Here is a 16,669-nt window from a genome sequence, read left to right as displayed (position 1 = left end):
CAGACAAGGAAGCTCACGCCAAACACCACACTGATCTACAACCTTAGCACCCCACCTGTTCGTAGAAATGCTCGCGAAGAAGAGATCCCACCCCCAAGCGGAGACCTTGAAGCCCGACTCCAGCCCAACAATGACAGTACAGCTGGAGCTACTGACAATACAGAACGCAGGCCGATGGGAAAAAGACAGCAGACCACCCTCACTCCACTCATCAAAACAAGTAACAATCTCAGCACACCAAGTGTTCGTAAAAAAGTCTTCAAAAAAGATGAACATATTCGACCCCCAAACCAAAGTAATTACGCCAGATTCCAGCCCAACAGTGACAGTACAACCGGAACCAAAGAACGACGCGGAAACAAGCCACCGCCTGATAACAAAGCTCCAACGAAGAACGAATCTCATTCCTCCGCAAACATTAAGATTTTTGTCGAACATGACTATGGACCGAAAGATCTCTAATCACCGCATCCCTAATGATATCAATAGAGTGCGTCCACCAGCCTTGGGGTGTATGCGGACTAGCCATGATATCAGCAGGAGAGTTTCCTTCACGATATATATGCGAAATGCGGAAATCCATCTTCTCCAACAAGGTGAGGGCCCGATTCCAAATAGCCGCAAATCGCCAAGGAACTCTACGCGATTTTGTAGATAAAATATGAACGACATAAGAGGAATCCGCCTCAAACCAAATTTTTCGCCATCCATTGCTCGACGCAAACTCGATGGCAGAAATCAAACCAAGGAGTTCAGCCTCAAACGCAAAACCATTACCCCCTTCCATATGAAAACAACCACGCACCATGCCGTTCCAGTCTCTAAAAACCCCACCTGCACAGATACGTCCTGGCATTCCAATGGCAGAGCCGTCAGTATTAGCTTTGAACCACGAGAACGCAGGAGGAGACCAGTAAACAGATTCAAATCTTGGGGGCGGCTTCTGACGGATACTAATACCCAAATGCCGAGTGACCAGGTAATCCTCCCATTTATTATTCATATGGCCAAGACACGGGAAGGCTTTATCCACCTCCAAAAAAGTAGCTTTTATGGACACCAGAATGGTCCGAAAGTTGAATTTCACACCCTCAAAATGACTTTGATTACGAGCAGACCAAATCATCCAAATGATCGTAATAACTCCGAGCTTCCAGAAATTCTGAAGCTGCGAACTTAGCTTTGTCGTCCAGGAGAACACCAGAAAACTATGAATGTCACTGCAAGACATGGCCTCCGAGCGACCGAACCAATTAAGGAACGAAGACCAGACCTGGCGAACTTCAATACAATTCCAAAGTATATGATCAAGGTCTTCCGCAGCACTCAAACAAAAGGAGCAGTAGTTGGGGCCAATCAATCCTTTCCTGATCATTTGATCTATAGTGGGCATCCGGCGGTGAATCACCCTCCAACACGTAATCGAGCGATGAACAGGAATAAACTTTTCCCAGATCCACAACCCCCAAGCAACCCTAGGGAAACGTTGACAACGAGAAGCAAAAGCAAGTGGGGAGGTCACATCACCATGAACCGAAGGCTTCCAAAACCTCGTATCTTCCTCATTACCAACCGGAAGGAGGAGAATATCACAGACAATACCAGGAAACTCCTCCACAAATTCCGAAGCAAAATGCCATATACCATCATAGAAATAATCCGCCACCGTTTGTGAGAGCCTTGACTTAATGAAGCTTGGAACGTTCAATTTATCCGCAATCTTGTACCCCATCCAATCATCGTTCCAAAAGTAGACGGAATCACCTGCCCCCAGCAAACAATAGGACTCGTCAATCAGATTCGGGACCAAAGACTTGACCCCACCCCAGATCGAAGAGGCAAGCGCCGAAGCACGCGGCCTGCCAAAGGCATCCAAATATCTATTTTTCATTAAATCGAAGCCAAAGCCTTTTCCCTTAATAATTTTCCAAGCCAACTTCATGAGAAAAGCCTCGTTCATCATGGCGAAGGAACGAATTCCCAACCCGCCTTCCTCTTTAATCGCACACACTTTTTCCCAGCTAACAGCATGCGGAGGTCTCTTTCTAATGTCACCTGACCAGATGAAATTCCTGCAAGCAGAATCCAACTCTTTAATAAGAGACTTAGGCCAGCTGTAGATCATCATAGTATGAACGAGAGAACTCTGGATGACAGACTTCACAAGGCAGATCCGACCGGCCATCGAAAGGTGAAGACCATTCCAGCGAGAGAATTTATTAATAATGCGATCTTTAATGGCCGCAAGATGAACCCTTCTAGGTTTGCCAATAAACAAAGGAACACCAAGATAAACCATAGGCATCGCTCCCGTAGAAAAACCAAGAGCACGAGAAATCTGCCTCTGATAACTGAGGGAAACTCCCTTACCAAAATAAAGCTGCGACTTCTCACGGCTGCAAATCTGACCAGAAAGCGATCCATAAAATTGAAAGATATCTCTGATCGCACGCGCATTCTTCATTGAAGCCTTACAAAAGATGAGAATATCATCTGCATAAAGCAGATGAGTGGGGAAAAAGTGACGTTGATTCATACGCATCGAATCAATCTTTCCCGCCTCCACAGCTTTCAGGATCAAAAGACTAAGAACGTCTTCCGCAATTCCGAAGATAATAGGCAAGAGAGGGTCCCCTTGCCTCACACCACGCGAACACGGAAAGTAACCACAAAGCTGACCATTATAGAGAATCGAAAGACGCGCCGAAGAGAAAATAGTCGAGAGCCAATTCAAAAAGATGGGGTCAAATCCCATAGCATTCATAGCGCACCAGATAAACTTCCAACTTATCGTGTCGAAGGCTTTTTTGATATCCACTTTACAGGCCATGTTATTTCCTTGACACGATCGCTTCATGCAATTCACACCTTCAGAACCCAGCAAAATACAGTCATGAATCAGACGACCACTAATGAAACCAAATTGATTGGGAGTAACAAAATTCGTAGCCACCGAAGAAAGCCTAGACGCCAAGATTTTAGAGAGGATCTTGAAGAAGAAATTCGAAAGAATAATCGGCCTCAAATCCGTCACCGAATCCACCACCTCCTTCTTGGGGATAAGAATCAGAGTATTGGAATTCAAACCCGCAGGAAGATAATTTTTAATAAAAAACGTGCGCACCGCCTTTAGAACACCTTTCTGAATCGTCGTCCAACAATGTTGAAAAAAACTCCCGGAGAAACCATCTGGCCCCGCAGCGCTGTCACCAGCAAGGTCAAAGACAGCAGCTTTGATCTCCTCTTCCGTAGGAATGCTCGTCAATAAAGCATTCTGGTTCTGCGAAATCTTTTTGTTCAAGATAGGAAGAATGTCTTGTACAGTCACATTAGGAGCCACAGTTTCCGAAAAGAGGCTGGAGAAATATCTCACAATGTGAGCAGCAATAGCATCTTGGTCGAAAACATCAACACCATCGATCTTCAGCTGCGGCAAAACTAATTGCTTCCTTCTCATCTTGAAACGTTTGTGAAAGAAGCTAGTATTTCTATCACCATCGTTAAGCCATCTGACCCGACTTTTTTGTTGCATCAGAGAGTTCTTCTGATTCAAAATGGACCCCAACCGAGCTTGAACAGCAACCTCTGCATCAAAGCGGGAATCAGTGTAACCATCTTGCGTAATCTCAAGCTGAATCTCTTCCAGCGAAGACTGTAAGCTCCGAATGCCTTCATCCACATTACCAAACACTTGCTTGTTCCAGCCTTTAAGAGTCAACTTGAGTCTCTTAAGCTTCATCATGATCGTATAAAGCGGACAAGAAATGTACGTCGGAGCATTCCAAGAGTCCTGCACCACTTGCTTGAACTCGGGATGAAGCAACCACATATCAAAAAATTTAAATCTACTGCGACGTGGACCTCCATTCTCATGACATTGAAGGACAATAGGCGAGTGATCAGATGAGATCCAAGGCAAAACGTGAGTATTCAGCGAATCCCATAACGAGGAGAAACCCTCAGAGAACAAACAACGGTCTAAAACCGACTCAACATGGGAAGGGAGCAGCCTGCGACCACACCAAGTGAAAAAGAGACCCGTAACTTCCGATTCAATGAAACCAGAAGCCGCAATGAAATCACAGAAATCTCTACAGGAAGAAGCACAGGGAATGCGATTACTCTTTCTCTCATGTGCACCTTTAACAGCATTAAAGTCTCCAATAAAAAAGGTGTTGTCAATGATATGCGTCAGCAAATCCACCCACAGACGTCGCCTTTCATTTAACAAATTATCCCCATGCACGAAAACAGCCCGGAACTTACGAGAATACCAGCAACAGTCAATAATGACCGCCTGATTCGACGAGTAAACCAGAGAGGCAGAAACCTGTGGAGTTGCGAAAACCCAAATATTGGAGCTCATACCAACACGCGAATTCTGATGTATCAGCACCATATTAATAGAATTCCAAAAAGAAGAAGGAATTTTAGCAAAAGCCGCTTTTGGCTCAATAATTCCCAAGAGCATGGGAGAGAATCTGGTACAATGTTCCTGGAGGACTTGACGTGACTCATCATTAAGCCCTCTCACATTCCAGGAAATCACGTTCATTGAGAATGGGCGGCATTCAATGAAGAATTCTCTTCATTCTCAACTTCTTTCGCCCAACTTTTCGTAGCTATATTTGCCATCGTGCGCAAAGGAGGACTTGGCTTGTCATCGACCACAAAGTCTCTAGGTTTTTTACCTGCCGCATGCGCAATATTCAACTGTTCTTTAACAATCTCGATGCTCGGTTTCGTCGTTTGCTTCTGCCGAGTTTTCGCCACCTCCGCAGGTAACTTTTTTCCTTTATTCTTAGAGCTTGTAGCAAATTCTCTGCTGGAATTCCCCATCGGTTTCGCATTAGACCGCAGAACTCGCTTCTCCGGTTGTTGCATAGCCGAGTCAATTTTCTGCCGAATATGTTTGGCCTCAATTTGCTTCTCCTCAGACTTAATCTCTTGATCCTTTATCCATTGCATCTCCTCATGAACCAACGTAGAAACAGCCGTCACAAACTGCTGTTCATTCATCGTTTGGCGAACAATCGCTTGACCATTCTTATCCTCAACCTCAATTTCCTCGATCTCCTCATGATCTTCATTAATGTCTGTTCTACTTTGCGTACTCCAGTCCACTTCCTCTTCATGAAGCAAGGCAGCTCCTACAACACCATCAGCAGCCGGAGTGTCCATCACTTGCCCCCGTCGTTCTAAAACCTCGTCGCTTGGGACGACCGTGCAGTCCGCAGTCAGAGAAACTCCCATAAGTTCGCTGTTGTTCATGGTCTTGTTGTTAGAGATGACCTTCTCTCCAGACTCTCCTTCAGAATGGCTAGCTTTCTTCATCGCTCCCTCCTAAAAAAAAACACGCCTCATGCTCCCTATCCAGAGCCTCAAACGAGTTTTTAGTAATAACCTGCTCTTTGGGTTTGAATTGCTTAGTAGAGTTAGCATGATACCCATTTTTCTGTGGTTTGTCGAAGTTCCGCTCAGAAGCCTTAGCCGCCGGAGCATTAGAGCTTTTATTCTTAGAATCCTCTTTCTCCTCCACATTTCGCACTTCCTTTTCTTCAGAATTCTTCCTGCATTTATCAGCAGAGTGTCCCACCTTCCTACAAATTCCGCAAAAGTAAGGTAAATTTTCGTAAACAAATTCAATTTCAAAGGAGGCAGATCCTCTATTGACAGTTAAGTTATAGACAATATCTTTCGTAACGTCCATTTCAATGAGGACTCGAGCATAATGTCCAACTGCCCCAAGAAACGTAGAGCCATCAATCTTGATCGGGGTTCCCGCAGAACGAGCTAGTCCAGAGACGATGTCCGGATGCCAAAGTTCATGTGGCAGGTAATAAATCCTTAGCCAAACTTGAGACAAAGCAGCCGTTTCTTTATAGGGATTAAACAAGGGGACCCATTCTCTGATCTTTAGAATGCCGGTCTTTAATTTCCAGAAAGCTTTCGACTTAGCCTTCGCCAGGTCGCTTTCACCAGAGAATCGAAGGGTGAAAAAACCCTTGCCGAGCGGGATAACTTGCCACGGAGCCGATATCCCCCATCGTTGTTGCAACTCAGTTTTGATGTCCTCCGCAAACCGAGGGGATTCTCCTTTTTGCAGAATAAGTCTGGCATGTAACGCAAGAGAAAATCGCTTCAGCTGTTGATTGTAAAGATCATCAGGAATATCAAAGTGGATGTGGTCATTCTTCTTGAAAGGGTGCAGGGAGCAGTAATCTTGCGCAAGAACTTCCGCGGGTTTGCTAGTATGTTGCTGAACTTTTGTGGAGTACGAAACCCTATGATTAGAAGACGGCTCCTCCGCCGTTTTCATGGTCTCGCTGTTGTCTTTCATCAAGGGCGTCGCATCTTTAGCCATCATCGGAACATGTTGTGTGGTTGTCATCATGAGATCTTTAGTAGCCCCTATCGGTGGAAGATTGCTTGGAAGTAAAGGAAACTCACGGTTGAGGTCATGTTGTTGCGACGTAGAAGCCATATCACGCTGCCGGACAGAGGAGGGGCAGCACTTCACTGGCGAGAAAACTCGGGAAACCCTAGCGGCGAGGGAACACATGGAGGATAATCAATGCACGTTATCCATTGCACCACAACATTATTTTCGTATTTTTTATACTTTTATATAAGTTGGTTTACGTGGATAAAAAAACAGATCAAACTAATCCATGTCCCGATCTCATACATAAGACCAATCTCACACGTAAATATTGTGTACTAACAAAGATACAAAGTACTAGTAAACTGAACTAGACACACAACTTGTGTGTAGAGTACTTATAAGTTATATAAGTAAAAATAGTCAATAAGGCCTAATTCAAGTGACAAAGTTGAGGCACCTAAATACCCTTTTATGTGAGAGGTCTTGGGTTCAATCTTACCTGCGTGCGGTGTAGTTTTTCCACTTTTGTATGGATATTGATCCCACCTGCGTGCGATTATTTTTTCACATTTATGTGGTGTAGAGGTCCCACCTGTGTATGAGTGACTTATTTATTTAGATAATAGACACATCAATTCTAAAAAAGAGAGAGAGAGAATATAAGAAAAAATCATAAAGTTTTCGGGATGGCTAAGAAATATGTTAGGAGGATCTTGATCTATTAAAATATGCACTATTTAAAAAGGCGTATATAATGCTTGTGTGGAATTATATAGACGTAAAGTTATGCGATTGTTAAATGTCTGCTTTTTTTTTTTTTTTTTTGACAGAGAGGTTGTTAAGAGTCTTTTGATTAGCTTATCTTCAAATTTGATTCGAATTCAAAAGAGTGATTTTTCTAACAATTAATTTTATTTACGTAAAAAAGGTGAAAGTTCATACATTTATCAAATGCCAACCATTTACTTAAGTAAAAAAAAAATGAGAAATTAGGACTTTTTGTAGCGGCAAAAAGGAGGCCTTGTAATTTCCTAATGAGTTGGTCTTGCATACGGTTGACCGTATAGTATGCGAACGGTTACTTTTAATAAGCATAAAATATACATTTGTTCGCACAAATGTATACTTATGTAATAGTACAAGTTCTTATGAATTAATTTAACAGTTATCGTGAATAAATGTAATAGTTTATAAATATTACATTTCATTGTAATAATAATTACTCCCTCTGTCCGTCAAAAGTGGAACACTTTGGCTGGGCACGAGATTTAATAAAATTGGTGATGATTTTGATATAATGGAGAAAGGGTCCCACCATTTTATGAGATGTGTGGTTGAGATTGAATTTGAGGTGGTTGTTTTTGTAAATAAAGAGCATTTGTAAGGATAAAAGATTAAAATGGATGATTGGACCATTTCTATAAAAGAAAAGTGGTACATTCTTTGCGGACGCCCGATATAATAAAAGTGTTCCACTTTTGACGGATGTAGGAAGTACTTTTTATTACAACAATGATTACTTGACCAAATAGTTAAGAATACAGGTAATAATGAGTGAAAATAACTAAAAGTAAAAGTTCTTATAAATAAAAGTCAACATTGTTGTGAAGAAACGTAAACTTTCAAATTGTCCATATACCGCACCCAATAATTTGCCTTTTCTAATACTTAGTTTTCCATTCAGAATGTGTTTTCATTGCTTGATAAATTTATAATGAGAAAATGAAAGATAATAAAAAATATTTCCTTTAAATTCCTCTTTCTTTTTGTTTATTTTCTATAAAAGAGAATTCTATCATTTTTCTTCCCATATTTTCACTTTAATATTTCTCCTCCATTTTTAGTATGATAATATTGATCACTATATTTATTAGCAACAAAACAACAACTCACACAGCGCAATTGTAGTAACAAATAGTAAGCCAAGTATCGTCTCCACAGGGACTGAAAATCGAAGCAACCCTATCTATTCCCTAAACAAACTACTACAGTAGACAGGCAAACATAATATAAAGAAGGTTTAATTAAAACTAAATTCAAATAGCAACAAATAAAATTCAAGGATAAAAATCAAATAATAAAAACAACTGTTCATAGGGTAGTAATTTCGTTAACTAAATCCACATAATAAATCTATTAATCATATTAACCAATTTAATCCAGTTATGATGAAAGATCACTTAATTAATCAATCACACTCGCTAGAGCAACAACGATCGTAGATTAGTAAATTCTCTATCTCCGCTAGGTCTCAAGAAAATCTACTAACTCCCAATAGCACATAAGAATAGCTCTCTATGATCCACCTATCTCCGCTAGGTCCCAAGGTTAAGATCATATCATACATTCCTGAATCCGCTAAACAGTTATCTCCGCTAGGTCTCAAACTGAATAGCTACACATGCAAACTATTGATCAGATAATTCACACGAATTCAAGCACCAAGAATTATGAATCATAAACAGGAAGGTAAATAGGTACTAACAAATAAATCACATGAATCTAATTAACTATTTACAAACCCTAGAATCAGATAAAGAACTTAGCCAGACATATTAAAATAAAACAGAAACATAATTAAGAAGAACGCAATTGTAAAAACTGAATTATATAAAACCGTAATAAACGAATGTAACAGCTTGAATCTTCAATCTTGCAGAAATCAAATCCAAGCCTTAAAAACTGGAAAACAATAAAAATCTAAAACTATGAAACTGTAAAACTAAAGCTAGGAACCCTAGATAGGTCAAAAGAAGACCTATATATAGTACCAGGGTAAAACACAGAGTTTAAAACCGAAAATAACTCTAAAAACAGAAAAACGGAAAATACTGAAAAAATACGGAAGAAACGGCGGCCTGATCGGTGATCGTCGATCAGGTCGCCGAATTTCTTCACAAAACACTCCAAATTCGGCGGTCGCCAAATTTCCACCTTCATGCCTAAAAACCTTTCAGGGCTATCGGCGGCCAACTCGGCGGTCGCCGAATTTCTTCTTCAAATGCCCCAAATTCGGCAGTCAACAGCTTTGACCGCCGATTTCTTCTTCTTCTCGATTTCAGCTCAATTTCTTCGTCTCTTCTCAATTTCTAGGCTTGATTCTCTGACATATCTTCCCTTAGACACATTCCTTATTCAACATGCTCCAAGAAACACTCATTCCTGCATCTAATTAGCCAAAACTATACCCAAACATGAAATCACAAAATAATAAGAAATAAACTCTAAACAATCACACAATGGGCACAAGTTTGACATAAATAACAAGATATAAGCGATAAAAAAACTATGCAAAATGAGTGTTTATCAAATATTATTCCTCTTTGAAGTGAAAAAGAGAGATGAGAAAAGGTAAAATTCTCTCTTATAGAAAACAAGGAAAAAAAATTAAAGGAAAAAAATTTGATTATCCCTCATTTTCTTATAATAATTTTGTCAACCAAAGAACACACCCTAAGTGTCTCGATAGGTCTCACTTATGTGTGCTTGTTAGGTCCGGAGGGTCTCGAATAGGTGTATGGGGGGGGAGGAATACACCTATATGCTATTTTTCGATCTTAACATAGAGATCAAAACGAAACTTTGAACACAAACTCAGACACCTGTTTACTGAAAAGAGTTTTGACCAAAACAGGGTTGACTGATACTGAATACTCTTCAGTAAGGAGTTATCAGTTAAGTCAAAAGAACTTAACTGATGCACATAAAGCTTCAGTCGAGTTTGATAAACAGAGATGTTATAAATCTTACTGACTATCAGAGGATAGAAAACTGATGACACACGCTGCGAAAAACTTTTGTTTCGCAATAGCCTTTGAGTTGAGCATGTTGTTAGTCTTAAGTTTCTCTTTGCAATTAATCAGTTTTCAGTTTACAAGAGGAAGAGCACAAGTAAGAAAGTAAATACTGAAAGCTGTAAATAACACAGGGATTTTTACGTGGTTCGGAAAACACTTCCTACATCCACGGTCGGTTGATCAGACCAACAACTTCACTCTGCAAGTGCTTACGGGTGCACTGCAAACCGATGCTCGTGCTTACGGGTGCACAGAAAACCTGAACGTGTGCTTGCGGGTGCACACAACCGAAACAACTGAAGATCCAATCTTCAGTACCAACACACCTTGTTGGATTTCTCACTCCTAGCACGCTCTGGTAACTAGGATCTCACGGAGATAGAGTACCTTCCTGAACTCCTTTGCAACTCAAACACTCGATTCTGTCGGTCGAAGGGAGGTTTGAAAACTTGCCAACTAAACTTGAAAGAACAAGTTCTTTGCAGTTAGTTTGACCTAGGCTTTGGATAAACAAGGTTCGCCTAAGGTCTAAGAGAATTTATGTAATCAGCAATGACTGATTTTTGGCTTTGGGATTCTCTTCTTCGATTCAAACTTTGGAGAGTCTGGGCTTTAGCTGAGAAATAATTTTGGCAGAGTTTCAGCTTATATTGTTGAATCGGTGAAGATTGAAGTGATCCTCGAACGCTATTTATAGGAGAAGTCTTGAATAGATCCGTTGGCGGCGAGGGTCTTCAAGATTTCTTCCGTTAGAGAGTAATTTGTACTTGGGCTGAGGGTTCAATCTTTGAGGTTCCTTATTTGGTGAGAACGGCTATCTTGAAGAGCAGGAGATGCGACATCTCTGAAAAGGTAATCACCAAAGAGAAGTGTCCTCTGTAGAGAAAGGACGATCCTGAGATCTCTGCATTTAATGCGGCTGTACTTCTGGAGTACGTGGCTTCCTTTGAACGTTGGAGGTTCAGTCCGAGGAAGAATGTTTAACTGATACTTGACTTTAGTGTCAGTCCACTGATTCCACGTGGCACGCATTAAGTAATCAGTTCAAAACTGATTCTTTAACTATTGCTTCAGTAGTCAACTTCAGTCTTCAGTCTTCAGTCCTTCGTTTTTCAGTCTTCAGTCTTCAGAACAGCAAGCTAAACTAGAAAAAGAACTCTAACACTTGAGTTCGAGCAGTTATAGTCTATTATAAAAGAAACCCATTGATTTTGGTATCATCAAAACAAGGATTAGGATATTTCATTAAGTTCCCAACAATTTCCCCCTTTTTGATGATGCCAAAATCACACAACAGTTCTAAGCAAGAAAAAGACTGAACTCAGAGCACAAGTTCTAAAATAAGGTGAATACTATTTCCCCTTAACAATAGAATCTAAAACTTGTACTTAGAGAAAGAACGCATCAGTTCAAAACAGAACAAGGACAAGACAGAAAAATATTAATCAGAGCCTGGACAAAAAGTCATTGTCTTCAGGTTGAGATCAAAAAGAAGTTCTTTTCATTAAAAGAAAAACTGATGAGACATCAGTCGAGGTACATGGCAAGACATACAAGGGACCAAAAACAACAAAGAAAACCCATGGAAGAAAACACATGGGAAACCCATGGACTCCAGCTGTCTGCTTGTCTGCGCCTTTAACTTCTTGATCTTCATCTTCAGTCTTCATGTTCCTAAACTTGTTCCACTCACACCTATTTTCTGTTGACTTGAGGTCTTCCTGGCTAACCTTCCTCATGATCATCTTGATGATCATTTTGCTTAATCTAACTTCAGTCTTTTGAGAGGGTTTTTCTCTAAGTTCTTTCCCCTTTTTTGGCAACATCAAAAATGAAGAATTGATTGAAGGATGAAGCGAGGATTGTGCGAGGGTTGAAGCTCGCAGGAGGATCCAGAGAAAGGTGCTGGAGGTGTGATGGTGGTGGAGAATATGAAGGTTTAGAAGAAGAAAGTGAAAGATGGAGGTGAGGAGTGAATGGGTGGAGACGAAGAAAGGGACAGGGGTTAGTTTGCATGGCTCTCAGAGATGGAGAGAGGAAGAGCGGCAATCATGCAAACCGAAGGAGGTTGAGAAGAGGGTTTTTGAAAGAGAGAGAGGGGACTAGGTTGGAAAGTGTGTGGAAAAGAAAGATCGAATCAGTGATAGTCATGAGGACAGTCACTGTCGATGACCCAGCACCAGGTCCATGTGGAGAGGACCTTGTGCGATGGGTTGCGCCGGTTGACAACGAGCTCCTGCTCATTGTTGTTGCACCATATCGAAGCTTCACAAAAAGGTGTGAGGCTCGCCTGAAAACTAGGTGAAGTCCGTCTTCTTGAGACAAGTACTTCAAACCGTATGGGCCGGGCATGAGGATGGAAGATACTCGCGTCGCTGGATATAAGTAAGGGTAGAAACAAGTTTAAGGTCGGAGAGACGTTGAGATCTAGTGGAAAGGTCCGGTGAAGACCAAGTATGTGAGCGTCATTCTCTCACTCCATGACTTCATAGTCATTGATTTCTCCTTTGTCGGAACAATATTTTTCTCTGCAACTTTTTGAAAGATTTGAAATTTTTCTCACAGTGATGGCTGTGGAGAGTTGTTAGTTAATGCAGAAAAATAAACTAAGACATCAAGGTATAAATAGACAATTTTACCAAGAAGGAAGATGAAAAAGTTTTTTGAAAACTGTGCCTAAAATATTTTTGAAGGAAAATTTCACGTCCGCCGTCACTACAGGGGACGGAAGCTTCAAAAGGTGAGAAATATCATTGCATTTTGTCAAATCAATGAGATTCTCAAGAAATTTTATTCCAGAGGCAAAATGTTGGAAAGATTTTTAGAAAAGATCAGGACAAGTTAAATCAAAATCAAATCTTCTTAAAAGTATTTGTCCTTCACGGATATTTCATTTTCCAACAATCAATTAATTTTTTTTGAAACAAACTGATCAGTTAGGGAAAGCTTTTGAAAAAAAAAACAGAAGACTCATAACTGAAATAACTGATTTTCAAAGTGTAAGTTGAAGATACTTACTGGTCGAATGATCGTTGTAGTCAGTCGATACCACTGATTCTGGATGACTTATTAGAATAAGTTCTCTTCAGAAGATGATTTGTCTTCATTGCTTTCCACGTCAGCAGTTGTGGAGTACCAGTTGGTTATCCACCAGTCATCTTGACTGTTGAGGAGATCTTCAAACACAACATCACTCTTCTGGGTTGATGAGGCTGATCCTTCCACACAGATCGTTGAATCTTTTTTCAGGAAGAGCTTTGGTCAGCAAGTCTGCTCTCTGAACTGCGGTCGGAATCCATTCAACAGAGATATTCTTCTTTTCGACGTGATCACGAATGAGGTGATGTCGGATAGCAATATACTTGACTCTGGTGTGATGAACTGGATTCTGTGAGATTGCAATAGCACTGGAGCTGTCGCAATAGATTGGGACTTCCTTATCTTCGATCCCATAGTCCTTCAGTTGTTGGACTAGCCATAGGAGTTGTGAACAACAACTTCCCGCAACAACATATTCAGCTTCAGTTGTGGAGGTGGCGACTGAAGTCTGTTTCTTTGAAAACCACGAGATAAGCTTGTTGCCTAGGAATTGACAAGTTCCCGAAGTTGATTTGCGATCAATTTTGCATCCTGCAAAATCTGAGTCTAAATATCCGGTGTGCTTGAAGTTATCGTCCGCTGGGTACCACAATCCTAAGTTGGATGTGCTTTTGAGATATCCCAAAATACGTTTTGCAGCATCCATATGAGCTTCCTTTGGATCTGACTGATATCTTGCACAAACCCCGACTGCATACGCGATATTTGGTCTGCTAGCAGTCAAATACAACAATGACCCAATGATTTCTCTGTATTTGGTTGACGATACAGATTTTCCTTCTGATCCTAAATCTACTTTCCAGTTTATGTTCATTGGAATCTTGACTGATTTCATGTGCTGAATACCGAACTTAGCGATCAGTACCTTGGCGTACTTTGACTGATTGATCAGTATTCCTTCGCTGGTCTTCTTAACTTGTAATCCAAGAAAGAAATTTATTTCTCCCATCATGGACATCTGAAACTTGTTAGTCATGATATCAACAAACTTCTTGCACATGCGTTTGGATTTGGATCCAAAAATTATGTCATCGACATAAATCTGAACAAGTAGGAGATCTTCTCCTTCTTTGAGAGTGAACAAGGTTCTGTCCACTGATCCTTTCTTGAACCCTTGTTCTACAAGATACTCAGACATAGTATCATACCATGCTCTTGATGCTTGTTTCAAACCATAGAGCGCTTTCTTCAGCTTGTACACCTTTTCTGGTCCTGCAACCTCAAAGCCTGGAGGTTGTTCCACGTAGACTTCATCGGTGAGCACTCCATTGAGAAATGCGCACTTCACATCCATTTGGTGTACCTTGAATCCTTTGTGAGCGGCAAAGGCTAAGAAGAGTCTGACTGCTTCCAATCTGGCAACTGGTGCAAAAGTCTCATCGTAGTTGATTCCTTCTTCTTGACTGTATCCTTTTACTACTAGCCTTGCTTTGTTTCTCACAACATTTCCTTCTTCGTCTTTCTTCTTTTTGAAAATCCATTTCAAACCAATCACTTTTGCATCGTCTGGTCGATCCACAAGTTCCCAAACTGAATTCCGATTGAATTCATTGAGTTCTTCTTGCATTGCGATGACTTATTGAGTGGATTTCAGAGCTTCTTCAACATCCTTGGGCTCTGTTGATGATAAGAAACAACTGAAATTTTTATCTTCGTTGATGCAGTTCTGGTTGATATCAAAGACGAGGTTACACATTGATATTCGAGTCTTTACATCGTCTGATGGTTCTCCAATGATGTTCTCCTTCGAATGGAGTTCAAACCATCTTCGATACTTCTTGATTTCTTCTGGCGATGGTGGAGGTTCTCCAGTCAGAATGGTTCTAAATTGTTCAGCATTTTCTCGAGCAGGGGAGTGTTGAACTGGTGTTGCTTCAGTAAGTTCAACTTGTTCTTCGCCTGACGGAGTTCCCCCTTGACTGATGCCATCTGCATTGGCTCCTGCCTGAGCTTCAGACCTTTGACTGATCTTCTGATACTGAAGCTTTTCAGTATCTTCTTCTTTTTTCGAGTCCCCACACCAAGACTGTAGAAGGTTCGGTGTTGTTTATTTCAGTTCTAGAAACTTCAGTATTCTTAACACTTCTTTCAGTTTCCTGTTTCCTAAAATCATCAGTAGACTTATTAAAAACAACATGTGGTGTTTCTTCAACACAAAGAGTTTGAGAATTAAACACTCGATAGGCTTTGCTAAATCGTTCAGTTCCAGAGTATCCAAGAAAGATTCCTGGATCAGCCTTGCTATCAAATGTGTTTAATCTCCTCTTGTCATTGTTGTGAATGAAACCCCGAGAACCGAAAGCATGAAAATATAAGATTTAAGGCTTCCTGTTCTTCCATAGCTCGTATGGAGTTTTTCCATGTCTTTGAGTGAGGAATGAGCGATTCTGCGTGTAGCATGCGTTGTTGACTACTTCGGCTCAAAACTTCAAAGGGAGTTTTGATTCGGATAGCATCGTCCTTGCTGCTTCCTTCAAAGACCTGTTTCTTTTTTCAGCTACTTCGTTTTGCTGAGGAGTCCTTGTTGTAGAGTTTCAGCTTTTGTTGTTGAATCAGTGAAGATTGAAGTGATCCTCGAGCACTATTTATAGGAGAAGTCTTGAATAGATCCGTTGACGGAGAGGGTCTTCGAGATTTCTTCCGTTAGAGAGTAATTTGTACTTGGGCTGAGGCTTCAATCTTCGAAGTTCCTTATTTGGTGAGAATGGCTATCTTGAAGAGCAGGAGATGCGACATCTCTGAAAAGGTAATCACCAAATAGAAGTGTCCTCTGCAGAGAAAAGACGATCCTGAGATCTCTGCATTTAATGCGGCTGTACTTCTGGAGTACGTGGCTTCCTTTGAACGTTGGAGGTTCAGTCCGAGGAAGAATGTTTAACTGATACTTGACTTTAGTATCAGTCCGATGATTCCATGTGGCACGCATTAAGTAATCAGTTCAAAACTGATTCTTCGACTGTTGCTTCAGTTGGCAACTTCAGTCTTCAGTCTTCAGTCCTTCGTTCTTCAGTCTTCAGTCTTCAGAACAACAAGCTGAACTAGAAAAAGAACTCTAACACTTGAGTTCGAGCAGTTCTAGTCTATTACAAAAGAAACCTATTGATTTTGGTATCATCAAAACAAGGATTAGGATATTTCATTAAGTTCCCAACAGTGCTTATGTACAATTATTCATTAGTCGAACTAATTTATTTTGATCATTACAATTATAATTTGAACTCTATTTTTTTGGAGAGCTACTATAATTTGAATTCTATTGATTACATAAAAAATAAATAACAAATAAACTATTTCCAGATGCATGTACCTGAACAAATATAAGTTTTATCCTAATCATGGATAAATTCGAGACAATTATTTTTTTTAAGCCAAAGAAGAATCATTATAT

General features: G+C 40.5%; 1 protein-coding gene across 1 annotated transcript; it reads right to left on the bottom strand.

The window, feature by feature from the left end:
* Positions 1-418: 418 nt before the first annotated feature.
* On the bottom strand, positions 419-4,555 carry LOC131005752 (uncharacterized). Its single transcript, XM_057932814.1, has one exon. The coding sequence runs from the start codon at positions 4,553-4,555 to the stop codon at positions 419-421; it is 4,137 nt and encodes a 1,378-aa protein (XP_057788797.1).
* Positions 4,556-16,669: the final 12,114 nt, after the last annotated feature.

The sequence above is a fragment of the Salvia miltiorrhiza genome, chromosome 1, assembly GCF_028751815.1.
Source record: "Salvia miltiorrhiza cultivar Shanhuang (shh) chromosome 1, IMPLAD_Smil_shh, whole genome shotgun sequence".
NCBI classification, from domain to species: Eukaryota; Viridiplantae; Streptophyta; class Magnoliopsida; order Lamiales; family Lamiaceae; genus Salvia; species Salvia miltiorrhiza.
The sequence above is the reverse complement of the archived record's forward strand: the minus strand, read 5'-3'. Positions and strand labels throughout refer to the sequence as shown.